We start from the raw sequence: 25,714 nt of genomic DNA on the forward strand, positions 1-25,714 counted from the left end.
CTTCCTGTGATAGAATGGGCTGAGTATAATCCTCGTATATTTTATGTTGGTATCAGGATCAATATTGATTCTTTAGTATTATTAATGTTAATTATTTAGTCTTATCCTATTAAACCTATTTATATTTCAACCCTCATGTTTCCTTGTTTTTCCCTGATTCCCTTTCCTGGGTGGGGAGGGATCATCAGGTGATAGAATAATTGTCTAAACAACAATAAATTGTAGGTTTCTCAAACCATAAAAATGGGGAGGGACTCTTTATCAGGGAGTGTAGTGATGGGACGAGGATTAACAGTTTTAAGAAGGTAGATATTAGGAAGAAATTCTTTACTGTGAGGGTGGTGAGACACTGGCCTGGGTTGCCCAGGGAAGTTGTGGATGCCCCATCCCTGGAGGTGTTCAAGGCCAGGTTGGACAGGGCCTTGAGCAACCTGGTCTAGTGGGAGGTGTCCCTGCCCATGTCAGGGGGTTGGAACTAGATGATCTTTAAGGTCTCTTCTAACCCAAACCACCCTATGACTCTGTGACATGCTTTCACAGGCTGTGGTGGTCCAGCTCCATTTCTCCCCACTGTGGGCACAGGCTCCTCGTTTCTTTAGCAGGAGAGATGATGCTTTGAGGAGAGGGTTTTCACCCTTTTCTGAAGTGAAATGGAACAGTGCGGCTCCAGGTCCCAGGGGGACAGGAGCAGTGACAACCAGCACAGGAAACTGCTGCCGAGAGGAGGACGAGCACGGTCAGGAACGGGGCTTTCCTGCACCTCCTCCCTGGGAGATGGGGAGCCCCTGCAGCCTGGGCAGCAAAGCTCACGGCTCTGAGCTGACCACCCTCGCTAACCTGGCAGCGTACGAGATTCACCCAGCCTGCCCGCCCCGGCAGCCGCTGCCCAGGTGTGCCAAGCCTCCCCTAGACCCTCCCAGCTCACTTCACTACGAGCAGGAGCTGGTCACCCACCCTGCTCCCTGCAGCCAGGGGAAGGGGACGACCAGTGCCAGCGTTTTTATTAAAAGCTGCTTACCTAGTTACTAACAAGAGGGCTTTGAAAGAGTGAGCTCCAAAGGTTAATTGTGGCAGTTGTTAGCATGAGTGGGCAACAGGCCTGCTCCCTTGTTCCCGGCACAAAAGCCTGGACCTTTCCTTTTTATTCCCGTCCCTTGTTTCTGTGTGTGCTAAATGACCTTCCTCTATTTCTCTTTTCTTTTCCAGTCCCCTCCTTTGAAAGCACCTTTTTTTCAAAAAAATTTTTAAACTTCCCTTCACTCCATTTTGACCACATGCCTTGGCAAACTGTGTCTGACTGCAGCAGCAGTGTGTGAATGTGCTGTTGGCCAGGAGACAACCCTGTCCCTTTGCCCGCTCCCCCAAAAGCTGGCATGGGGCTAGGGCCGAGAGAGCTGGGCTGCCTCCAGCCTCAGCCCTTTGCAGCACTTCTAAGCTGTTTAGCAAGGTTGAAAGGTGTCCGCTGTTAATTTGCTTTCAAATGCTGACACGTGAACTTTGTTCATTCCCAAGGGAAGACAGCATGCCCTCATCCTTACTGCCTGGAGGACAAGAAGGAAATATTGGACAAGGGCACTTGGTTGAGGCACAGTGAGCTCGAGACATGAGGAACCCTGAGATGAGACCCTGTGGAGCTGGGAGCAGTAAGCAGGGCTAATGATCAGCGTCTCTGAAGTGTCCGGTCCTGAGCAGCTCATGAACTCCAACACCGAGGCAGCCAAAAATCCCCAATGAGTCCGTGGTTACTTTGGAAAGTGTTAGCCTGGCCTCCAGTGTCCCCAAGGTGGCACACGCTGATCCTGATAAATCGGAGTGCTGGCCAGGCAGCGCCGACTGCCAGTCCCCCGGCAATCCCCTCCTTCCTTCTGCACCACCATGGGCAAACACACCATGCGCCGAACTCCCGGCCCCGTGGGAGGCTCCCCCTGGAGACGGGTTTCTCAGTAGTATGCGACCCTGATCCACAAAGGACTCCCCTTCCCCACCCGCCTCCCAAATCCCCCTCCCGCCCCCTTCCCCATGGTTTATAGTGTTGCCCACGAGGCAGACGGTGCCGCAGCGGTGGGGCGTGGGAGGGTGGCTCTCCCCCCATGCCTTCCCAGCACCCTCCCGGCGCCTCGGAGAAAGGGGGCTTGTAGCTTCTCCATGAGCCCATGTCTGGCGAGGGCTCGGCAGGCATTCCCACAGCCTGGCTTAAGTCTGCTTCTTTTCCCATTCCTGTAGAGAAAGTTAAAAAAAACAGGGGATGAGGAGACCTCGCTGGAGAAGCGAGCACTGAGCCCTTCGAGGGCATCCCTCCCTACTGGCTGCTTTGGACCACCCCAGCATCTTCAAAGGCTGGGGTCACCGCTGCCCTAGGCATTGTAGAGGTGATGCTCTCCCCTCTGCCCACCCAGCCCTGCACCTCCCAAACCTCCCTGCATGCCGGGCTCATGCCAGCTTGAAGGGGGACCCTGGCAGTACCCCTCGCTTCTGCGGTAGGGAGTATCTCTGGTCCCCAAATTTCATGGTCAGCAAGGAGAACCCATGGGGGCCAGGGAGAAGAGGGAGAGCGAAGCAGGACCTTGGCCTTCCGCAGCACGTTTCCCTTGTTGGCAGGGAGGATGGAAGGACTTCTCTTCCTCAGTTCGGCTGCACAGTTAACAGGGACCAAGTGCTCAGGGGAGGTCCCGTTTGGCTTGTTTGTAGCTTCCTGTGGAAAAGGGGCAGCAAGAAGGAGGAGGATTTAGGAAACCCAGGGAGTAAAGACAGACAGGGGGAAAAAAAGGACAAACTGTCATGAGTTCAAAACTGATGTGGCCAAACCTAATTGGCACTTTGCTTCCCACCTCTGTCCACAACAGGACAAAGCAGCAGGGATGTCCCCTCTTCTCCGCGTGCTGCTCCCACCACCACCCCAAGCACTGTTGCTGGGGGAAGCTGGAGCTGCGAGAGCGAGGAAGAAGGGATGCGTACCCCATTCTCAGCCTTGCTGGTCACAGCCAGCCCCAGGGCTGGCCCTCCTGCCAGCGACTGCTTCAGCCGCTCCTTCACTTCAGTCAGCTTGAGCTCCAGGTCGACGCGGCGCTCCTCCTTCTGCCGGCACTGCTCCTCCAGCACCACCACCTGCTGCTCGAGGTCCTGCAGCTTCGTCCCTGCTTGCACAAGAGCACCCAGCTCAGCGCCTTCTCCCAGGGAAGAGGCCACAGGGGTGGAGAAGCCACCCATCCTCCTGGATGGGGACGCTAGATGGGGCTGCCAGCCCAGCAGTGTGCTGCAGCCAGCCTGGCTCACGGCCACAATGTCACCGCCAGCACAGTGTCTACATCCCGCCCTGGCTCTGCAGCCTGTACCTGAGTGCCTTCGAGCAGCTGCAGTGCTCGGATGGCACCAACCTACCTGTGCTGCCCTTCATGGCTTCCCGCAGCTCTCGCTTCTCTTTCCGCAGCAACAGCAGCTCACTGCGGATCGATGCTTTCTCCTTCTCCAGCTTCTCCTTCTCTGTCAGAAATCGTCTGGCGTCTTCCTCGGCCCGGTTCTTCCCGTACCTGTACTGGTTAGCATCTGCACACAAAAGGAGAGCCTGTCATGAAGGCTCTGGGCCTGGCTGCATCGATGTCACCTGTGCAGCACAACCCATCGCTCATGTGCCAGAGCCGGTCAAGCCCCAGCCTGGCCACCAGACCTCCTGCACTGGTCCCCGCACTGGGGTTTGTGTCTGAGAGCCCCCACTCACTTGACGCATGTCTCTTCACTTTGACTTGAGGGTCCACCCGCCGTGACTTCTCGCTGCAGGAGGAGGCATGGCGCTTCACCTGGGCTCCTGCCGGCCGCCCCGGCTCCTCCTCGGCCTGCGTCGGGGGCAGGAGGGAGAGCGTGCTGAAATACCTATGGGGCCACCGCAACCCAGCCAAGGCTCCCCAGAGCGTCTTCTGTAGCCTGGCCACAGTGATGGGAGAGGGCAAACCACAGAGCCACACTCACCTGAACCTTCTCGTAGGGGACGTCATCATACACCACACGTGACGAGTCTGGCCGGTGGTCCTGGGAGGAGCTGGCCCACCTGCACGAGAAGGGAAGGGGTCTTTCTTTCCAGGACATCCTTGCCAGCCCCTCAGTGAGCTCTTCCATCTCAGAGGGCTTTCTGTGTTGCTCTCCCAGCTTCACTCACAAGCACTCTACCCTACCCTACCCTTCCCACCCTACCCTATCACACATATTCTTTAAGTCCTTCCTCAGCGTTGATGAAACACCTTCTCCCTTTCATCCTGCCTGAGGGAAGCTGCCCTGCTTTGGGTACCACCAGCCCCTGAGGATGCTGGCTCTCTCTGAGATCACAGCACAAACTGTGTCCCAGCCCACGTGTTTTCTAGGGAGCACACAGGGGTCACCATCCCCAGCCCAACGCTCTGCCCCTGGCACAGCCCCTTCCCAGCTCGTGGAACAGCAGGAGAACAGCCTTACAGGTAGGAGTGCCTCACAGCCGTCACTATGTTGGCAATCGTCTCCACATCCACGTAGTCGTAATGCAAGGCCTCTGGTGCCGTCTGTGAGCCCGTCTCCACCAAGAGGAGACCCAGCCAGCGACCCAGGTCTTCGGAGCAGCTTGCCTGCAGGAGATAGGAAGGGTTGGGATGCATGCCCAGCTGCCGTCCACTCGCCCTCCATGTGAAGAAGGGTCCTCCGACACAAAGCATGTGTGCAAGACTTAGGAGGGTCCAAGAGAAAGTGCACAGGCACGTGCGGGAGGTCCCAGTCCCAAACCCCCAGCCACCCTGCCTGCTTCAGCCCTACCAGCCTCCTCCCTGCCTCCAGCCTGCAAATACCTGCGCGGCTGCCCCCGGCTCACCCAAATGATGCCCTGGGCTTCCTTAATGTGCAGGGGAGTGGAAAAGAAGGCACCATTTGCATGCAAGCGCTGATCATCACAGGAGATGCTCCCCCAGCTTGGCAACTGCCTCCTCACGGGACCGGCACACCCTGCCCACCCCACTGCCCGCTCACCTCCAGCGCGGCCACCTCCTGCCCGTTGCGAAGGATGCGGAAGGCGAAGGGGTGTTTGGGGCCCAGCCCTGGGACCACCTCGCAGCCCCGAAGCATGATGGCGTTCACATGGGTCCGCAGGTCAGTGCGGTCCTTGTGGAAGTAGAGGGTGTTGCCCTTCAGGCGACACCAGCGCTCCTTCCAGCACTGGTTAACCAGGACGCTGAGGTAGCCTGGGGGTGGCAAGGCCAAGGGGAGGGTCTCAGCACCTGCTCAGACAGACCTTGGGCAAGCTTTAATGAGACAGGCTGGCCAGAGATTACGGTATGGCTCCCTACTGTTTTGGTCCTTCTGTGCCTCAGTTTCCCCACAGAGCAGCAGCTGGGACCCCTGGACGCAGACAAGGTGCCAGCTGAGTGCCACACAGTCACCCAAGCCTGTTTTCTGGGAGGACATGGGTGACCCCTTGCCCCTTCCCCACACACCATAGGAATTTGCAGAGCCAGGACCAGGCACCATTTCGTATCCCAAAGGAATGTCACAGTTCTCCATCAGCTCGGTGAGCCTGCCCCCATCCAACCACCTCCTTACCCCCATGTGGCCAGGCCTGGGGGGAGGATGCCAGCTCCCCACCGCTCCCAGCCCCATGCAAGTTGAGCCCCATCTCTGCCCCCCGCCGGCACGAACCGCAGCAGGGGATGTCCTCCTCCGTGGAGGAGGTCTGCGTGTCCTCAGGGGAAGGCTTCTTCTTGGAGAAGCTGATGATCCTGGTGATCTTCTTCCCCGCTGCCCGGCTCATTGAGCCCTTCAGGTCAGCCAAGCCACTCTTTTTGCCTTTCCCTGGAAGGACAACAGGGTAACTGTGTGCCCCCGGTTCATGTCACAGCATCCCTCCTTGCCGGGAGAGGATGCTCCCCAGCTGTGGTGCACACAGCTGTCCCCCCCGGCAGCGGACAACCCGTCTGGCTGGGGGCAGGGGCCGTACCATGCTCGCCAGGCTCTCTGCGGGCTGCTGGGGAGCCGGTCTCACCCGTTGCCACACTGTCTGAGTCCGAGGTGTGCTTCTCCTGTGACAGCCGCTGTGGGGGGAGCAGAGCAGGCACCCTGTCAGCAGTGTCACCCTGTGTAGCCCCCAGCGATGGCCGCTATCAGCCCTTCGTCCCTCCCGCCTGGGGCTAGGACATCTCCTGGTGCCAGGGGAGGCCCATAAGCCCTGCAGACCTGCTGGGAGGATGGGAAGGGACCCCGCGCAGCACTGGGAGCTCAGTGCTCCCCCTGCTCCCCATTCCCCAGGCTTGGCTGCAGCAGCCCCACGCAGCACCTCGTCAGGGCGGTTAGAAACCATCACCTTATCCAGGTCCATCTTGCACGGCATCACTGGGGAGGTGGGGGCTTCCATCCCGCCCGCTGCCGGGCTGCTCGCTTCCTTTATCACCTGTGGAGACAGCCCCCAGCAGCCATTCAAAACGGACCCGAGGGCCAGACCTACATTCCGTGGCTCAGCACACTCCTTTTTTGCCACCAGAGCCGGGCTGAACCATGGAGAGAGAGGTCCTGGTCTCTGCAGGACAGGACAGCGAGCCCTGCTCGGGGCACTGCCTGGTTTGCCTGGGGGATTGCACACACCTTCACCCCTTCAAACCTGCAACCAGTTTTGTTAAAGACTTTGGAAATCTCAGAGGTGAATGACTTGGGTGCCAAGCCACACAGCCATCCTGCCAGTACAGGGCACCTCAGCTCTCCTGTTTTACAGGCAGGCACAGCGTGGCTTGCCCAGGCCGTGTAAAATAACCCTGTTGTCCCACATTTGGGGTACAGCTGAGTTTGTGTACAGAGGCTCCTTTCCCATCCGCAGCTTCTTCCCCATGGCCCCCGCCTCCTGCCCCTGAACAAAGGCAGGAAAGGGCCATGGGGAAGAGGAGGGGGAGAGCAAACATCCCCACCCCACAGGGGCTATCAGCGCCGGAGACGCCCAGGCCCTGGGAAGCAGCTGGCCAGCCCCCCCGACCTCGACTGATAAGAGATGGGAGCAAAGCCCCCTTCCCCTTCCAGAGGGGCAAGGCTTTTCCCAGGGCATCCTCCTCCCTGCCTCATCCAGGGAGGATGCCAAGGAGGGTCTGCGGCCCCCCCGGGCGAAGCGGGGGACAGCCATAGTTAGTACCTTCAGCCACTCCTCAGCCTGCTCCTTGCTCTGCACGGCCAGCACCAGCGCCTCAGCCCCCGGTAGCGAGAACCGCAGCTCATGCTTCTTGCGCCGCCCATCCTTGGGGACATAGATGACGTTGCAGGTCCCCAGGGGCACCTCCACGTGTGGCTGCCGGTCCTTGGAGCTTTTGTAGCACTAGGGGAAGCAAAGGGAACTGCTCAGGGCTTGGCCAAAACCTGCCTGTCCCGCTGCTGTGCTGGGCAGAGCTGGGGTCCCTCTCAGGGTCCCTCTCAGGTGGCACAGACAGAGGTGGCTCAGTCTCTGCAACAGCCTCGGTGGCGGAGGGCTGCGGGGTGCCCCCCTCACTCCCCAAAAGAGGGGAGCCCTCCATTTGCTTGCAAGGGAAGCGAGGGCAGCCCCTGCACGTGCTCTGCAGGGCAGCCTTGGGGCAGGGTCTTGGCTTGGGTAGTACTAGTTTTCTTCATCCTGGACCTGACCTCCCTCCCAGTGCACCAGTGGGTTTCTGTCCCCCACCAGCTCTGGGCTCACCAGCAGTTTGCTGTCCCGTATGATGGTGAGCTGCTTGGCCCACTGTCCAAAGCGCTTCTTGCGCAACAGGAAAGCGCAAATCCTACAGTCCTTCACCAGGTTCATGGAAGCTTCCTCCGATGGCCACTGGTGTGTCAGCTGCTGGCTCTTCCCCTCCTCCTCCTCCTCGTCATACGACTCGTAAGAGCTGCTCATCGCATCCGAGTCATTGTCTGGAAGGAAGCAGGCGAGTCACCCCGAATGGCACCCCGGGGCTCTGCTTGCCAGGCACGCTCACACACTGCTAGAGGTCCCCGTGCCCGGTGGGCTCCAGCACAGGGCCTGGGCTGGGTGCCGGGATGGATGGATTCCATGTCATCCTCTGAAAACAGCAGCATTTTGACCCCAGCCCTTTCCATTTCCCTTCTAAACCAGGCAGGATGCTCGTGGGCCAAACGCCAGTCCCAGGTGCGTCTATCCAAACCCCTGGGCTGCATTATTTCTTTGCAAGCCTCAAGCTTTGAAAGCCTGGATTAAAACTTCTACCTGCAACAGAGGATCACCTGCCAGCCCTGGGGGCATGGAGAAGCAGAGCTCTGCAGTGGTGTCCCTGCCCCAGCTCTCCTCCGCCATGGCAGAGGCAGCTCACGCAGGGCATGAGAGCTTCATAGCCAGGGACACCTCTTCTCCATGCTGGTGACAGACACGGCACTGATTTCATCCATTCCGCAGCATGAGGGCTGTGGATTGCATGACAAACAGCACTCCACACTCTTTGCTTTTTGCCCAGCAGCTTCTGACACGTGAGAGGTCCTCCAGCCTCAACCCCACCGGACTCCGGCCCAGCCCAACTGGACCTCAAGCCCCCATCTTGGGATTGGACTTTGCCAAAGTTCTCCCCTCCCTGGAAAGGGCACCTGGATACCTACAGGAGTTTTTTTGCTCCCCGTTCATCCTGGTGACGGGGTAGTTGCTGTCTGCATCCTCGTAATAGCCATCCTCAATGGAGTTGGGGGGGCTGGAGCTGTCTGTGGAGGAAGCAGAGGGCAGCTGGGGCTGTTACACCTGGTTTTCCCCCAAGGATGCTCCGAGCAGCGAGCCTGCAAGCTGGGGCAGAGCAAAGCACACCCTCCCAGGGCATCTCAGCATTGGTCCCCCCACGGCTCCAACCTCTCCCCCATCACCCCCTTCCCAGTTGAGCCAGGGCAAACAACTCATTGCAATAACAGCGCAGCAGGATGGGAAGGAAGCGGGGCAGGAACGATGCCGGTGGGAGCAGCAACGTTTCCTTCCCCAGGAGGAGCCGTCATGCCCGGCCAAGGGATGCCTGCTTTGCCGGGCGGGCAGGCAGGCGGGGGAATGCAGCAGGCAGCTTGCGGGGCTCCCCCCACCCTCCTGCCGCCCTGACATGGAGCAGGACTCACTGCGGGAGGTGATGTACTCGGGTGCCTTGCCGGGGCCCAGGGGCAGAGCTTCCTCATAGTAATCCTCAGGCGGGGGAGTGGTGGGCAGTGGCGGAGCAGGGTCCACAGGAACCTATGGCAGAAACACCACCGGCATTAGCCAGGCAGTGGAGAGGGTCATGAGTCCCAGCAGCTACTGTGGTGGCAAGGGACAGGAAGGGGTCCCAGCCCCGGCCACCGCTGCCTCCCCATGCAGGTGCAGGGCAGACCTCGCAGGTGGCCATTCAAGGACTTACGGCTTTTGTTGTCTGGCTCCTTGCCAACTCCAAGCCAACACCATCGCCGGTGTCCCCCTCCTCCTCCTGCATGTCCTGGAGATCCCGCAGGTCACAGTCTGCCCGGGGGTAAGCGCAGAGGGTGAAGGGAGCAGGAAGCCCTGGAGCTGGCCTCCCCAGCCATGCGCTCCAGGGATCCCCAAGGCAAGTGCCTGTGGCCCTTCACTGGGAAGGTGCTGGGAGATGGGCACCACTGGTGAACGCAGCTGGGCCAGAGTGTCTGTGGACCCCCCATGGCCGGTCCCCAAGCAGCTTCAGGGGAGTGGGAACAAGCACCTGGGGTGATGGTGCCCACCCTGGACACATGGATGCAGCTTTCGCCCTCCTTCCCCAGGGCACCCCAAGAGCCCCTGCTGTCAGCAGGGACCCCAAGGCCAGCATGGCACCCACCCAGTGGGACCCCTGGGTGTCACTCCGGGTTGGCCACACATACCGAACTCCTCAAAGAGAGACTCCACGAAGCTGGTGCCGTTGCTCAGGGACGCTGTGTTGACGTACATGTAGTCCATGTCCTTCCCTGGGAGAGAGGGGGATGCTTTCAGCCCAAGGGTGGGCAGGGTGGCAGCCCCCCTCCCCGCAAACACCAACCCAAGGACACAGGCAGCCCACCCCACTGTGCCACAGGGTACTCCTCCGGAGCAGGCACCGGGGGAGTGGAGGAGTCCCCAGGGATGCTGCCACCCCCTCCCCAGAAGGGCAGGAAAGTGGGAAGGCTGTGAAGCCCCAGGTGCACATCCCTCCTGGCCTTCCCACGGAAACCCCCGCGCTCAGCAGAAACCGATGGCAGGAAGACCTCTGCGAAGCGGCGTTTCCGCAGGGAGCAGCCCCCCCGCAGCCATGGCAGGGCTGACGCCAGGGCTGGAAGAAGCTGGGAAGCCACAGCAGGGAGCAAAGTGCCCTGAGGGGGCTGAGCAGGCGCTGGGTGCTGGGCACACAGGGAGCTCGTCCCTGCCCTGCAGAGGGTTTTCCCAGGTTTTTTCCCTGGGGTTTTGGCCCAGGACAGCTGCTGGGGACACCCACTGTCCCTGGGGACAGCCACCAGGCACTGCGGGAGCAGGACACAGACCTGCGGGTGGCTGCAGCTTCTGCAGGATGGTGGAGACGGCCATCTTCTTCTCTTGCGTGGTGGCACTCAGGTACTCATGGTCCAGCAGCTTGAGCAAGACGCTGAGCTCTGGCAGGAGCTGGTCCAGCACTGGGGGGAGCAGGGAAAAGCCCGTCAGGCAGGGTGGTGTCGGGGTGCTGGGGTTGAGACATGGCAGAAGGGTCTGGAACGTGTGGGAGACCCCAGGACGGGAGTCTCTCTCAGCTGGCCTAGCACGGCTCAGGCAGTGTTTGCTAAGCGCATACGTGCTCCTTCCACGCACAAGCTCTTCCACCTGCACGCAGATGCTGGGATGCAGCCTGCTGAGCCCGTGAACGGAAACACCAGCTCTGCAGGGCTACTGGATCGCTATCAAAGGGCTCACACATATTTTTCCATGCAGATAAAACTACACCTCTCTTCCCCCGATAACATATCGTTGCCGCTGGTGCTCCCTCTCTGTGACAGGCACCGGGTGGTGGCGGAGAGAAAGAAGGAAGGAAAGAAAACCCACATGCCATCTCCAGAGCCACCCGGCAACGCCACCCGGCAATGCCACCCAGGGAGACGTCCTCCCACCCCTTGCCTGCTGGGGGACATTCTTATTCCCCTGCTGTGCTCAGACCACCTGTGACTTCCCAGCACAGTGCCACCTCCTCAGAGTCCCCATACACAGGCTACAGCCTTCCTCCCCACACTCACCAACAGCAGCTCCTCTGTTCTGCTGTCACTCCTCCCTGTATCACATCCCAGCTCATCCACACCACTCCAAGGCCACCCCACTCTTCCCTCCAGGCATGGAGTCACTACCCCAAGGGACAGTCCCTGCCCCACACAGGTGGCCTGATAGGTGCCCAGGGAGGGGACGGGGACTGCAGCACAGGAGGGGCTCTCCCCATCTGGCTCTGTGTTAGCCGAGCCTCGGTCCAACACACATGGCCCCAGCAGCGGCCAAGAAGGTCAGAGCAGCTGAAGTCCTGGCCAAGAGGAACCGCACCAGAAGCCGCTTCTTATCCGCTTTCCCGTTGCTCTGCCAGATCCCAGCACCTGGCAGCTCCCAGGCTGCCACCACACCTGAACACAGCATCAGCCCAGCAGATAGAACCAGGCAGGAGACATTGGCAGAGCCACTCACCGCAAATCACCGTTACAGGCACAACACATAAAAGCATGGGTCTTCTCTTTGATGTTGTGATTCATGGGCTAGTTTTTAGGAAGCCAAAGCACACTGCAGCTGTGGGGTTACCTGTGCAGCAAGGCTCCAGAAAACACTTGGGGGTCTGCATATCACAGCAGGGCTACAAAAAACGTTCATCACTGAAAGCAGCATTTATGGTGCTGGCAGCAGCTGACTGACAGCTCTGGGAAAACATGTTGGCCAGAGATGGGAAGGATGGGGAGGACTTGAACAAGGTGAGCTCTGGACTCCAAATCTCTCATGAGCTCCCACACCCCCAATTCTGCACATGCACCGACATCCTCATCCCAGGTCTCTTCCTGTACCTTATCTGCTCCAAGCAGGATAAGACAAAGCTGAGCTGGATCCAAAGCCAAACTCCCACTTTTACCTGGTACCACACACCTGCCCGGCTCCACTGGCATCCAGGGTAGCTCCTGCAGGGTCCAGTGCCTGCGAGAGACAGCCGGCATTGGAGAGGCCAAGCTCAGAGACACCAGCAAACCTGCAGCTCTGGAGGCTACAGAGGGTGGGGAAAAAAAGCTGCTGTTTCTTCCAGTGCAAGCATGAGCAGGATCCCTTCTCTTGGCAGCAACTGAAAGTCATCACGGCACAGCTGGGGCAACACGCAGCTGGCTTTGGGTCTCTAGGGACAGGAGGAGAGGCCAGAGGTGAACACAGAGGCAGCTGGGATGTGCTGACTGATGGGGATGGTTTGCAAGGAGGGGACAACATGTGCCCCAGCAGCACGGACCACTGAGGGCACCCTGCCTGGGCTGTACCCATCCCTGCCACTGCCCCTCGGGGCTCCCAGAGGAGCAGAGCTGGGTGGCAGCAAGGGCTGGCACGGAGTACATTTCCCAGGGGAAGGGCAGGATGCTGTGCTGCTGCTGCTGGGATCCTCGTTACTCATGTTCTTTAACGAGCTTCCACTGGGCCCTATCCAAACACCACATCCACTCTGCCCAACACCCATCAAAAACTGGGCTGCTATGGGTTTGACTCAGGATTTTGGGTGCCCACCTTCCACCCCACAAGCCACAGCCTGGAGCATGGAGTGAGTCCCACAGGACCAGGCTGTCACTGCTGCCCAAAGCGGGGACAGCGCAGCAAAACCAGCTGCTGTTTCAAAGCTTTTTGGCTGAAGGGGAACCCAACAGGAGCCGGTTGATGTGGATCAGTGCCCAGCCAAGACGAGCCCCCGGGCAAGGAGACAGAGTGCCCGGCTCCAAATCGCTGCCTCCCCGGGACACAAGGCAGGATGCAGCTCACAAGCCTCTTCCTGCTCCCCCAGCCGATGGGCTTCTATCTCTGCAGACCTTCTGCTTCCTCCTCCCTCCCCAGCGCCAAGCTAAACAGCAGCCTTAGCTCTCTCAGCAAGGGCAGCTTTGCCAGCGCCCATCTCCCAAGGGCAGGCCAAACTGGGACAGGTAGCCCCCAGGCAGGGGGAGGAGCCTCAGCACAGCTCCAGAAGGAGCAAGGAAGCCTGGGGAGCTGGCAGCATCCCCCAGCCCACGGGAGAGGAAAGGACAACCACAGGGGGAGCAGGACTCCTGCTCCCAGAGCTGGAAAAACACCCCACAGCATACAGGCAGCCATGGGACCCAGGTTCTGCTGATGCTCCACTTGCTGTCCCCCTCCAGCATGCACCTCCTGCGGTGAGCACCTGCTCTGGCCACGCGAGAGCCTCATGTGTGTGATGAGTGAGCGTAAGCACTTGGCTCCACGGCCCTCTTCTTGCCCCTCTGCAGAGGCTGGGAGGGAGGGAAGAGGGGCAGATCCTCCCTGGGGTGTTTGCAGAGCGCTGCACAGGCAGGACGGGAGCAGGCTCCTGCTCAGCAACATGGTGGTGGTCCCCAGGTGAGACATCCTCCCCTGCTGTGCCCAGGGCACAGCTGCAGGCCTTGGTGGGGTATAGGGCTAGCAAGGAAGTAGCCGGGACAAAGAACAAGATGCCCTCCTGTCCACCCAGCACCTGCAAGCATCTGTGGAGACACTGCCCCAGCTCAGAGTCTTTCAGCTGGCCATGAGCTTCTACAGAGGAGATGGGGACCACGCACACACCCTCCATCACTCTCCCACCGCACACCGAAGCCCAGGCTATGGTGCTCACCAGCATCCCCATCCCCTGCCATGTGCAGGACATCTCCCATCACAGCCACCAGCTCCTGCGTCAAGGCTTCGGACCAGCTGAGGGCAAAAGGGTGAGGGGGTTTCTATTAATAGCAACAAAGCAGGCGGCGTGCGTGGCGAGGGGGGCAAGGAGACCCCCCCTGCCCAGGAGAAGCGAGGGCGGCCGATAAGCGTGGCAGGCGGGTGAGCTCATCAGCAACGCCCCGAGCGCCAGCTCTGAGCCGGGGCGCACGAAGCACAGCGAGCACTGAAGGCGCCTTTGTTTCCCCCCAGCTGAGCCGTCCCCTCCATCTCCCTTGTTACACAGCCTCCCAAATACAAGGCGGGGGGCGGGGGGGGGGTGTCAAGTCAAAGAGGCCTGTGATCCTGGGAGGGTGCGCGGCCCGCTGAGCCGAGCCTCTGCCCGGGGGAGCAGAGGAAGGGAAGGAATTAATTTCCTATGCTCGTTATGCTCCCAGCCTAAATAAGGTTAATGGGGTGGCAAGGGGAGATTGCTCCAGGGTTGCTGTGTAGAGGACAGCTGGTGACAATGTGACCGACCCAAGGTCACCCGGCGAGCAAGGACCAGCACATTACTTCTCCAGTGGCCATCAGGAGCAAGCGGAGACCCCGCACCAGCCTGCGCTGGTGCCCACGCCACAGCGGGCAGGGGATGGGGCTCTGGTCCCGGTGCACACCCTTGCCCTTGGGGCTGTGGCAACCACACCACGAAAACACAGAGCCTGGGGACGGGGGCGGTGGCAGGACATCAAAGGGCTCCTGGGGGGAAGGCGGCACGACATCAGAGCGGCCATAGGCGCTGAGCAGGTGACCCAGCGTCCCCCACCCACAGAGCCACGTCTCACTCACAGGACACCTCCGGCCTCACGCCTGCCTCTGGCACTGACAAATGGCTCCCACCTGCTGCTTTCTTCAGGGGCTTCTCTTGAAATCAAAATCCTGTGGGACTGCACCGCTTCGCTGGGCTCAGGCTTTGGACGCCAGGACAATGAGCGACGCCAGCCTCCCCTCCTGCAAACTCACTCCTCTCCACGTTTGCAGCCTGATGGGGAGATGTCAGCGAGGTCTCCGAGCCTGGGAGGCAGGGAGCCATGGCAGCCGATGGCTTTAGTGTTAGCTAACTGGGGCTGGATGGGCAGAGGGGACCCAGGGCAGCTCTGCTGGGACGGGGTGAGCCGGGGGACCAGCACCAGGACGATGCTGCCGTTCAGGACAACGGGGCAGTGTTTCCCCTGCTGCTAAAGCCTGCCCTAGAAGCAACACCAAGCACGGTGCTGGCAGAGGAGCTGCGTCCCCTCTAGCACCCCACCACCTCTCTCCACCCTGCACCCAGGTCAGCTCTAATTTTAGACCGCGTGAATGCTATTCCCCTCGGGGACCCACTTCCACAGTGCCGAGATAAGGGTCCGGGCACAGTCTGCAGCCGCAGAGCCCATCTCCCCCTCCCTGGCCTCTGCTCTGTCACAGGAGCAAAATTCAGGTCTTGCGCCAGCAACCTGCAGAGAGGAGGAAGAGAAGGAGGAGGAGGAAGAGGCTCTGGCCAAGCCAAAGCAGGAGTTTCCTGGTTTACAGACCCAGCTTTTGCAGGGGAAGAGATAAGGCAATGCACGTGCGGTTGTCAACCCAAGCAAAGCTGGTCTGCGGCCTGAAAGAGAGCCCCAGGGAGGGGAGATGCTGTTTCACAGCACCATAAGGCTGCAAGGATGCTGCAGCAGGAGGTGCATGAGGACCCCCATCCTGTGGCCGCCGCTCGCTCGTCCTCCGCCTGCCCCAGCCACGCTTCCTCCCACACCAGGTGAAGGCTGGGGGTGAGGGGGGCCTGGGGGAAATCGGATGTTGGGAGTAACGACCATTGTTTGTAGCTAAAATAAAAACCAAGGAAAAATAAATCCTTCCTGTTGCCGTGGGCAGGGCCCTGGGACGCTCTGCCTGCCTGTGCAGGGCTGCTTGGAGTCGCCACCGGCAGTAAACAAACGTTTATAGCTCCTGGGATGCCATAAATAGGTGGGGTGTGGGCCAGGGAAGGGGGGACAGCCGGGGGCTTCCCCAGCACCCAGTGGCAGCGATGGAGACGCCCCAGCCCCAGGAGGAGCCCTCCAGGGAGGTCACCCACCCCGTGGGACAAACAGACCCAGCACCGCCAGAGGAGCTGCTTGCAGCAGACAAACCACTCTCTTCGCCATGGGCTGATGTTGAGCCGCCTGCAGGAGACATCCAGGCACTGGGACGTGTCTCCAAACCTCCCTGCCTGCCCCCAGCATCCTCCTGCCCCAGCATGGGATGCGGCCATCACCAGAAGGGTGATGCCCGAAGTGGGTGTTGACAGCCTCCTCCAGCCCCAGCGTGCCATTTCCCACACCAGTGGGGCCAGCTTTCCCCCACCACTGCTCCTTGAGGAAGGCCATGGCCACCCGAGCCCTTTGCTGAGCTCCCGAGGCTGTTCCTGTTCCCATCCCCATTCCCAAGGAGGTTCCTTTCCGACGGGGAGGAGGCAGGCACGCAGCCGGCGAGGAAGTGCCTTGGCGGGGGTGGCGCGGCGCTCCCAGAATTGTTCCTTTGTGCAGAAGACAGGAGGAGAGACTGCCGCCTGCCCGCACCCTGCCTGCGGCCACTGCTCCCCCGGTGCAGGCAGGAGCAGCACTGCCAAGCAGGCAGGAGACGGGCAGCACTCAGCCCCCGGGAGGCGGCAGGGGCAACCAGGGCATCCTTGCCAGCTGCCTGGCCAGCCATCACCCAGATGGGTGTGGGGCAAACTGGGATGACTGGGACAGGCTGGTGGGGGCCAGGAATTCCAGCCTGGGAAGCACCTCCTCTGCCCAGCGCGGCTGTCAGCTATGGAGCAACTTGGCATTCTCCAACCCAGAGGGTTTTTAAGAGAAAAGCCAGCCATTAATGATCACACTTGAGATCTGACAACATCCCGTAGCAGTGGAAGATTTGCTAAGGGGCCACTCCATGCACATGAATCATCTCCTCCCTGGAAACAAGGGCCCCTTGAGTGGGGCGGATGGGGGGAGCGCCTCTGACTCGGCATCCAACAATGTCAGCAAAAGCCTGAGTGCTTGGGGCTAGCTCCTGGCGTGGCTGGGAACCCCCCCACCCTCCCCAGCTCTCCAACTGCCCCAGCCGGTACGTTTTCCCGCCCCTCACTGTGATTACCATTGCCATTAGCCCCAGGACCCCAGCTGCCGTCCCTGCTCCCCCAGCAGCTCCCAGCTCGGTCACTCGGGTGCTGCAGCATCCCTGAGCATTGTGGAGCTCAAGGTGAGCTCAAACCTTTTGACTTGTCCCCCAAACACCCAGCACCTCCCTGCTGCCTCCCCACCACCCCACGGCTCACCCCACAGCCCGCCAAGCCAGGCTGCAGCAGGAAGGGCTCGGACACACATCTCCTGGGGATCTCATCATCATGACCTTAGAGTAACTAATATCCTTAGCTGATAACCTTGGGAAATCAATCCTGGGAGAAGAACGTGAAACTCGCTTGCTCAAGGGGGCAGAACGTCCCCCACCAGCCCTCCCTCCCGGCAGTCGCCCAGGGGCCTTTCAGGGCTCTTCCATCCCGCTCCAGCCCTGGGAAGAGGGGGAGATGAGCAACCAGAGACGTTAAATAGCAAGAAGGCTGCCCTGGCTGTGTCTACTGAGCCACCTTCATCTTTTCCCCCCATCTGCTCCAGATGCACACCCCAACAGCAGCTTGGGGCAGGGGGGGGACACTCGTTTCCCAGCAGCACAGCCGGCCCAGCCGCTTTCAGCAGCATTTGTGTGAAGTGTCCCGTGTCTGGCCCCAACGCCTTTGACAGCACCAGCTCGTCTCCCCAGTATAAATAGCTCTGCAGAAAGCCTTATCGCATGGCCTTGCTCCCAGCCGCTTGCCCATCCCGGCAGAGACTGGCCGAGCAGCAAGTCCAACCCGGGCCAGTGGCAGAGCTGCCCTCTCAGCCAGGCTCTCCCCAAGCCCTCCTGACCCTCTGTCCCAAAGCAGTTTCTTGGAGTCCTTGCCACCCCAAAAAGCGGAGAAGAGCAAGGGGAGCAGTGGCACACACACGGGGCCGGTGCTCTGCCCAGTGTACCCAGCCAGTGCCGAGAGCGCGGGCACGAGGGAATTGGCTGCAGGAGCGAGATCCCAAACGCCCCCATCCTGATGCACTCTTTTCTGGAGGACAACCAGTTTCACATCCTCCCCACAGCCTCATACATGGAAACAGGAGTCCTGAAGCGTAATTACAGGCTGCCAGAGCTTGCACAGGGCAGAGATTATCACCCGCGTTCACGCCCCGGCCAGGTCACACGCTGCAGAAACCATTGCTCACTGCAGTGGGGCCAGTCAAACCTCTTCTGTGTGCAACTGGATTAAAGGAGAAACTGGGGAACAAGGGGATCATGGTTGTTCCCTTCCCACCCACGCCAGCAGCGCACCCCTGGCAGCGCGGCCCTGAAGGAGGGCTGCTGCCCTGCAGCGAAGCCCCAGGCTGGGCTGAGGCTCTCCCGGCCATGCCCACACTGGGTGCACGGCTGCGGGTGGAAAATCTCACCCTCAGCGGCAGCGACCGCACGCCCAGGGCTGCGGCACCCTCACCCCACCGGCTCCGCTCATGGAGCAGTGACTCACAGAGGGGTGTCACCTCCCCAGGGAGCCCCCAACGGACCTCGGGGCATCGGAGGGGCCGAGGCTCTCTGAACTGGCATCGCTGCTGGAAGAAACCCCGAGGGCAGCTCACATTGGGCTGCAGGGTACGTCCTTCCTCGCAGCAGCTTGCATCAAAGCACAGCAGCTTCACGAGCCGGTGCAGGTAATAATTAACAGGCTGATTAAATCACCTACAAACATCTCCCGTGACGTGACCCAGGCAGATAACGACCCTCCAGTGCCCCGTGCTGCCGCAGGAGTCCTGCGCTGGGGGCCGTTCCCCCTTCACTGATGGCTTCGCAGCCCTTTCTCTGCCTCCTGGAGAAGACCGTGGTGGTTTGCTTTAGCTCACCAAAAGCAAACTTTACCCCTCTAACCTGAAGAGGCGGCAGCTGCCCCCAACCCAGAGGAGGAGGGGGAGGTTTCTGGCTCTTACTGCTGAGCACAGCAAGAGGTCGAGCAAATAAAAACACCCAGGTGAGATATCGCTGAGTGACCCTGCTTGTGTCCCGGGGCAGCCGCCTCCCTCTGCCCCCTGCGCCCCAGGGGGGCTCCCAACCCCAGGCACAAGTTGTTTCCAGCCACAGCTCAGCCCAATCAACGCCATTAGCTCTGCGTGGACCAGATTCAGCGCTTCCAGGAGACATTTCAAAACTCGGCGCCAGCCTCGGCAGGCGCGTGGCAGGATGCTCTGCCAGGGCAGCCTGGGAGCGGGGCTCAGAGGCTGCTGGCTGGAGAACACGTTTAAATAACAAATGAAAAAAGAGAGGTTTGAGATGCCCTTTAAAGGAATAGTCAGGCAGGGGCGAGACCTGCTGAGTAATGTATAAAAAACAAGCTTCAGGCAGAGGGGAGATGTTAGGATTAGTTAGAACTCAGAATAAACTGTCTTTTCTCCAACCAAAATTTTGGCGTCGGTCTTTTCCAAACAAACTCTCCAGTGCAGGGAGCGGCAGGTTGGCCTGGACTCGCTCCCGACACCGGGAGAGGCTCCGGGACCGGTGCCACAGCCATTTGCCTACCCCTGCGATGGGCAGAGCACCGGGAATCCTCCATGGGTCGCACCTTCCTGCCTGCAGCTTGCTTGGAGCTGGGCGACCTGAAGCTCTCACCTCTGTAGCCCTTCGTCTCGCCTGAACCTCAGCCTCCAGGAGAGCAGGAATTACAGCTAATTGCAGGGATGGGGATGGGAAACCCGCCGACTCAGCACCCCTGTGCCCAGGCAAGCACGGCTACGTTACCACCCAGGGCCAGGCGGGTCCTCCAGCGCCCAAATCTCCCAAATGGACACCCCAGCCCCACTGATGGGAGTGGAAAGCTCTCTGCATCCCAAAAGGCTGCTCTCCGTGTCCCATACATCCCCATTCCCCGAAGCCCAGATCAAAAACATCTCAGATGCAATACCCGACCCACAGGAGTGAGACACAGGGAGGCTGGAAGGGCTGATTCGTTTGTAGTAGGAAGAATCACACGAGGTGGTTGTGCACGGACCCTCAGAAGCAGAGGAGGGTATGGGACCCTCACCTAGCAGGGTGCAGGCAGGGAGGGCATGAGATTTACAGGAAGGAGTTGGTGGATTATCTGCCAGCCAGCTCCACTTTCCCAAATGCCTTCACCCATGTTGCACAGCGCAGACCCCTCTTTTCAGAGGAGGTGGGAGGAGAAACCACAGACCCCCTGTGGGGAAAATACCCCCACAGGGTCAGGGGGAGGGAGACAAGCCCCCAGCCCCCAGCCTCCTGTGTTAGCAGGCGCCCGGGGGCATCCCTGCCCCAGCCCCAGCCAAGCCCAGGAGCCCCAGGGCACTGGGGACAAGTCCCCGCTGCCCAGGACTCAGTGTCCACCCCAGGCCTGTCCCTGAGGGAGAGCGACGTTCCCAGGGCGGTCAGGGCATGGCAGAGGGTCTCTGTCTTGGAGGGGGCCCTGCTGCCCCAGAGGACCCTTGGAGGGCAGGATAAGCGTATTTTCTCAGCTGAGAACAGCCCTTCCGTTTCCTTCCCTTGCCCGGCTCCGCCGGGAGCATCAGGTGCAGCAGCAAGGCCACCGGCCGACAGCATTTCCTACCCGCTTAACCCCTGCGGCGCGGGGGCGGAGGGGCAGGAAAGCCAGTTTGTCCCGCTGGGAAGCTGACAAGCCTGAGCACTGGGGAAGGTGCGACTGCCCTGGTTATTGCCGATGGCTCCGTCGGTGCCGGGACTGGTTCACCATATCTGCTTTTAATCCAGGACACAAAAGTCAGCTATCAAACCTGTTGCTACCTAACTTCTATTCCTGGCTCCGTCCTTCCCAACCTTGGTTTCCCAAAGTGCAAGACGACACTGGGGCGACACAGAAACGGGAGGCTGAACCCACTGGACAAGAGCCAAAAAGGTGCTGTTCCCCCATCACCAAGTTGAGTGGGTTTAATGTTAAAAAAAAAAAAAAGCCTAGAGGAAAACCAAAGCCGTTCTTCAAGCTGCTCCTTGCACATCTCCTGCTAATTGCCAGCGATCAGAGCATACCAGCAGCTCCCAGAGCTCCCTCCTATCACTTCCAGGATCACATACACATGAAACCCACTTCAAAAAAAAAAAAAAAAAAAAAAAGTATTTTGAGCATGGAAATCCCTTGCAGCAAAGATCTGTTTTCGTTCCAAACTGTTACGAAATGTCAGTGTTTTCCCCTGCCTGCCAAAAAGCCTGCCTTTGATGAGATGGGAAGCGTATCAGGAGCAAAAAGGGGCTGCAGCAGCCGTGCCGTGGGGGGGCCCTGGGGAAGGGAGGGCCAAAGGAGTTATTTTCATCCTTCCCCACTGCGGAGGCTGCAGATCATCAGCGCGGCGGCGTCTGCGGAGGGACCTGAGCTCCCCAAATGCCGCCGCTTTCAGCGCCGCAGGGTGATGAAAGGCAGGCTGTTGGTGGCCGCATGGGTGCCCTCCCCGCGGGTGGCAGGACCTGCTCTATTCATCCCCGGGTGCCCTGGCAGCGGGTGCCAGCCCCTCGTTTGCACGGCAGCAGGACAGGGCTGGCAGAGACAATGCAGAGCTCCTTGGGAGGTTTCCAACCAAAGTGTCCTGCTGCTGCCCTAGAAGAGTGATATTTAGTAGATATTTTGCAGAACTGACAGCTGTGCCATTAATTTTCACTGGAAGAAGGTTCCTTATATGCAGGAGATGTGTGTTCCTTAGGAGAGAGCTTTAGCTGTGCCAGACTAGAGAGTAGCTGGTGTAGGGAAGGGTTAAGGGCTTAGGACATTGGTCTGGGATGCCAGAAACCACTTCAAGCCTCCACTCTGCTAAATCATTATCTCCTGTCCCCAGCAAGTTATTTGGCTACTGAACAACAGGCGAATCTTGGGTCAAGCCCAGTTTTCGCTCCCTGTCCTCCTCTGAAGAGCCTTCCCACTGTTTGGGATGAGACAACTTCTTCAAAATCTTAAACAAACTTTTCCTGGGCTGGGATAAGCACCACCCGCCAGCTGCAGGCGAGAGGATTTCAGGCCCATCGTGGCTCAGTGCTGCTCCATAGCAAAGGGCACGTCAGCCTCGCAGCGCAGCACATTTGCACCGGAAAACAGCATTTCCAGGTCAAGAGCAAGCGTGGAAAAGAGGCAGGTTTTCCAGACAGCCCGGGCAGATAGGACAGTCTGCAGGGTCCCCGGCTGGAGAACGCTACCCCCTCAGCAGTCAGTAAGGGCACCAGCCCACTCCTCTCCAGAAGCCTCTGCCGCAGCAGGAACTTGTGATGGCAGGTCTGAGACCCCCAGCGGGGATCCAGTACCCACAGCGAGACCCCTTTCCCCCGGCTAAGGGCAGTGTTGCACATAGAAGGATATTGGAAGATACAAAGGGGCAAAGAACTCCAGCGCTTCCCCGCTCCGCTCGGCGCCACCATCCCTGGGGCTGTCCTCCCACCCCTCTTTGCCCAGCACGGTGGTGCCGGGGCAGCCCGTGGGTGCTCAGCCCCCTTCCCCGCACGCTGCCCGGCTAGAAACAGGCGGTGGCCCCGGGCAGCTGAGTTTCCAGCGGAAGGAATGGCTGCAATGCGGGGGAGAGCTCGGCACTTGCCTGGCGCGCTAACAGCTGGCCCGATCTGTGTTTCGCACCCACTCCGCACCCCCTTCCACCGGGCTACGTGCGCGGGGCGGGAGGGATTCCTGCCGCCAGCTTGCAGGCGGCAGGTCGGGAATGATCCCGGCTCCCTCCCACCAACCCTACAGCCTTTCCATTCCTGCGGGCGAGCTGGAGCCAAGTTTATCCCTGACACATCTCTGCCGGCTTTGCTGGATTTAGACCCCGGATAACTTTGGTGCAGGACCTAAATTCTGGTGGCACGAAAGGTCAGGGGAGAGTCACTAATGAGGAGAAGCTAGAGCAAAGGCTTGTAGCACAGAGCACCTTCCAAATCATGCACTTCTCCATCAGCACAACCTGAAATAACTCCACAGACAGCCCACAGCACCGATTCCCTGGGCGAGCTGCTGGTGGGAGAGCTGAGCCCCACACTGGGTGCTGCCCAGCCTGCCGGGGCAGGCAGCAGGCTCAGCTACAGCATGGAAAGCTATAAAGAAGCTGGTGGATCATAAAGTAAGAGCAAGTCAGGATATACACAGGGGCTGAGCGGAGCTCCAGGTGAAGAGTGGCTCTGCCAGAGAGCAGGCCTAGGCTGGGAACAGGGCACAGAGCTCCTGCCCACCACCAGACCTAGCTCCCCTTGCACTAGGGAAGGGAGTCTGGCGAGACCCCCACACCTTCCCCCCATGAGCCGCAGCCCCCAGAGGGATCCAGTGGCTCTGGGCGATGAGCGGGAGGGTCTGGAGGAGGTTTACATAAAGAGCCATCCAGGAGGTGCCAACAGCAATTCATTACAAGCACTCAAAGCAAAGCAGGCACTGCCATCGCTACCATAGAAGGCGCCAACGAGGGGGATTAAAGAGCAGCTCTCCCCCCTCAGGGCCAGCCTGCAGAGGGGCTGCACCATGCCCGGGTCTGTCTCCACAATGCTCCATGATGGTTTCCACAGTGTGCTGGGCATCCCCTGCGGTGAGGTCCCAAGTTTGATTTTTGGGGTGGGCTGGGATGCAAACAGAGTGGCCTCCCACCAGCTCACGCAGCAAGAGAATGGGTAAGCCGAGACCCTCTGCTCTCCCCATGGGTGGGGTCCTCTGGGACCTTGAAGGACAGCTCTGGCATCATGTGTCATTTGATAACACTCCCCTCCCTCAACAGCATCCTTCTTCAGAGCTCGAAAAGCTGCTCTGGCTGGCTGGCAGGCAGGGCGAGCCACAGCCACAGGGGAAGGCTGTCCCTGTCACCATCCCTGTCCCCTCCCAGGCTGCTGGGCACTGGCCCTGCTTGCCGAGCACCGACACCACGAGCGGCGGCCCGAGAGTCAAACTCCTCACAACCGTGTTTCCACTGCGGAAACGCCACCCCATCCTTTTACATCGGGAAGGGGAACTCTTGACCCTCGGGTCTTTCTGGTGCTGACCCAGAGCTGCAGACGCAGCACTGCCTGAGCCGCCCTTGGGACTCCAGCGTGGTCCCAGCCCTCAGAGCCAGAGTGGTGCCCCTCGCCCCCCGTTATCGTTTTTGGCTGGTGCCTCTGTAGCACCTTCGAGGACCAGTCAAAGGCCAGGACCTTTGTGCTACGCCATGTCACCACCTGCTCCTCCTCTGCAGCCCCAGGCCACCATTCAGCAGCAGCAGGCAGCAATCCCCCTGAAACCTCCCTCTGGTCCCTCCAGGGACCTGCCAACCCCAGCGGAAAGCCAGGACCTTCTCTGCAAAGTTGGCCCAAAGCCCCGGCAGGTTTATTCATATCCCAGATCAAAGCCTAACAGCTACGTGAGCCCCATGCCACAAGCTGCAGGCGGGAATCGCACACATGTGGGAACGCAGCAGCTTCCCAGCAGGGTGGGGATCAGGCCCTCCATGGCTTTACGAGACCACCGGCATCTTCCCCAGCTAGGGAATCTCTTTGGATCCCATCAGCTCCAGCTAGAAACACCAGCCACCTCCCCTTCTACAACCATAATTTCCCCTAACAAGTGCTTCCACCCCCACAGGCTTGCTGCCTTCTCACCCGTCTGACCAGCAAAGGGGAACTGGTACCAGTTTCTCCCTAACTGGCCCTGCCGCAGGGCTGCTGGAGGGGGGCAAAGGCACCCGGTGGGCAGGGTCCCACATCAATCCGGTGAGCTACACCCGCTTGGTTAGGAAGGGATGCGAGACCCCCCAGCCCTCCGGGACCGGGACCGGCATCCCCTCTCCCCGCCGTGCCGAGTCGGCACGGCGGGGAGAGGGGATGCCGGTCCCGGTCTCGGTCCCCGTCCCGTCCCCTTACCGCTGAGACGGTCCATGGTCCCGGAGCCGCGGGCAACACCGGCCGCCCCGGGAGGCGCGGGTGGGCGAATGCCAGCGGTAGAAGCCGCCCAGCGGGGCCGGGTTTCGGCTTCGGAACGGCCAATCGCTTCGTCCGCCCCTCCCTCGGTGCACGGCAGCGCCGAGCACCGGCACGGCACGGCACGGCACCGAGAGACCTCCTGGAGGGGTGTCCCGGGGTTCCTCACCCCACCCTGCTCCTGGTGCATCTCCCCCAGGTGATACCCCACACCGGGCATGCATCTCCCCCTGCTCCCGGTGCTGCCCTACACCGGGTGTGTTGTCCCCCAGGTGATACCCCACACCGGGCATGCATCTCCCCCTGCCCCCGGTGCTGCCCTACACCGGGCATGCGTGTCCCCCAGGTGCTGCTCCATGCAGGGCATCCAGCATCCTCAGCAGCGGCAGCACCCGGAGATCCCCCCATGGAGGGTGGGGGTCCAGAGCAAGCCACCTCCACCTACCCATGGGGGTTGCTGGTTTGGGCAACTTCAGTTTGGGCAAAGATCCAGAGCCAAGCCCCCCGCCCCGACCCGGCACTGAGCAAGGACAGTGACCCTACACCTCCCCGCTCACCCCTACTCCCCAACCCCTTCCTATCTGCTCCCTCCTGCTGTCCCCTCATGTGCCCAGCCTCTGCCTGGCCATGGTGCTCATGCCACCCATCACTGTCCCTCCCCAGGAAGGACCTCAGGGGAGACCGGGGCTTGGGAGACTTGTGGAGTGTGCAAGGAGCGTCCTGCCCATGGAGAGCGTGTGGCAGCAGGGACCGTGACTCCTGATACCCTCAGGACAATTCCTCATGGCCTCCAGACTGCAGCTGAGCCCTCTTCTGGGGACAGCAGGCTGCGACAGAAATGTGATTCGGTTTCACACGTACCCAATTATCACTTGGCAAAGCAGTAATGGAAACACTAGACATGCATTAGCAGCTGGCCTCCAGGGCTTCCCCATT

At 60.2% G+C, this 25,714-nt stretch overlaps 1 protein-coding gene across 3 annotated transcripts; it reads right to left on the minus strand.

Annotated features, from left to right (window-relative positions):
* Window positions 1-245: 245 nt before the first annotated feature.
* AFAP1L1 (actin filament associated protein 1 like 1) lies at window positions 246-24,785 on the minus strand. 3 transcript variants are annotated; one of them, XM_074603637.1, is made up of 19 exons: window positions 24,722-24,785; window positions 10,441-10,569; window positions 9,808-9,891; window positions 9,336-9,433; window positions 9,061-9,172; window positions 8,566-8,664; window positions 7,658-7,869; window positions 7,124-7,303; window positions 6,311-6,397; window positions 5,948-6,041; window positions 5,650-5,802; window positions 4,984-5,195; window positions 4,444-4,589; window positions 3,964-4,042; window positions 3,716-3,830; window positions 3,379-3,543; window positions 2,956-3,134; window positions 2,564-2,692; window positions 246-2,217 (listed from the first exon to the last, which is right to left on the minus strand). In XM_074603637.1, the coding sequence occupies exons 1-19, from the start codon at window positions 24,735-24,737 to the stop codon at window positions 2,194-2,196; spliced, it is 2,313 nt and encodes a 770-aa protein (XP_074459738.1). In that variant the 5' UTR covers window positions 24,738-24,785; the 3' UTR covers window positions 246-2,193. The 3 variants fall into 3 exon arrangements, with proteins under 3 accessions (XP_074459738.1, XP_074459739.1, XP_074459737.1); XM_074603638.1 differs by lacking the exon at window positions 24,722-24,785 and adding an exon at window positions 12,041-12,169; XM_074603636.1 differs by lacking the exon at window positions 24,722-24,785 and adding an exon at window positions 12,027-12,164.
* Window positions 24,786-25,714: the final 929 nt, after the last annotated feature.

This window comes from Larus michahellis, chromosome 11, assembly GCF_964199755.1.
Source record: "Larus michahellis chromosome 11, bLarMic1.1, whole genome shotgun sequence".
In the NCBI taxonomy this organism is placed as follows: Eukaryota; Metazoa; Chordata; class Aves; order Charadriiformes; family Laridae; genus Larus; species Larus michahellis.

Coding starts and splice junctions, on each gene's coding strand:
- AFAP1L1 (XM_074603636.1), bottom strand. CDS start 12,108: ATGCCGGCTGTCTCTCGCAGGCACTGGACCCTGCAGGAGCTACCCTGG. Junction 5,196..5,649: donor GGAGGACATCCCCTGCTGCG/GTTCGTGCCGGC, acceptor TGCCACCCCCAG/GCTACCTCAGCGTCCTGGTT. Junction 3,135..3,378: donor AGCCATGAAGGGCAGCACAG/GTAGGTTGGTGC, acceptor TTGTGCAAGCAG/GGACGAAGCTGCAGGACCTC.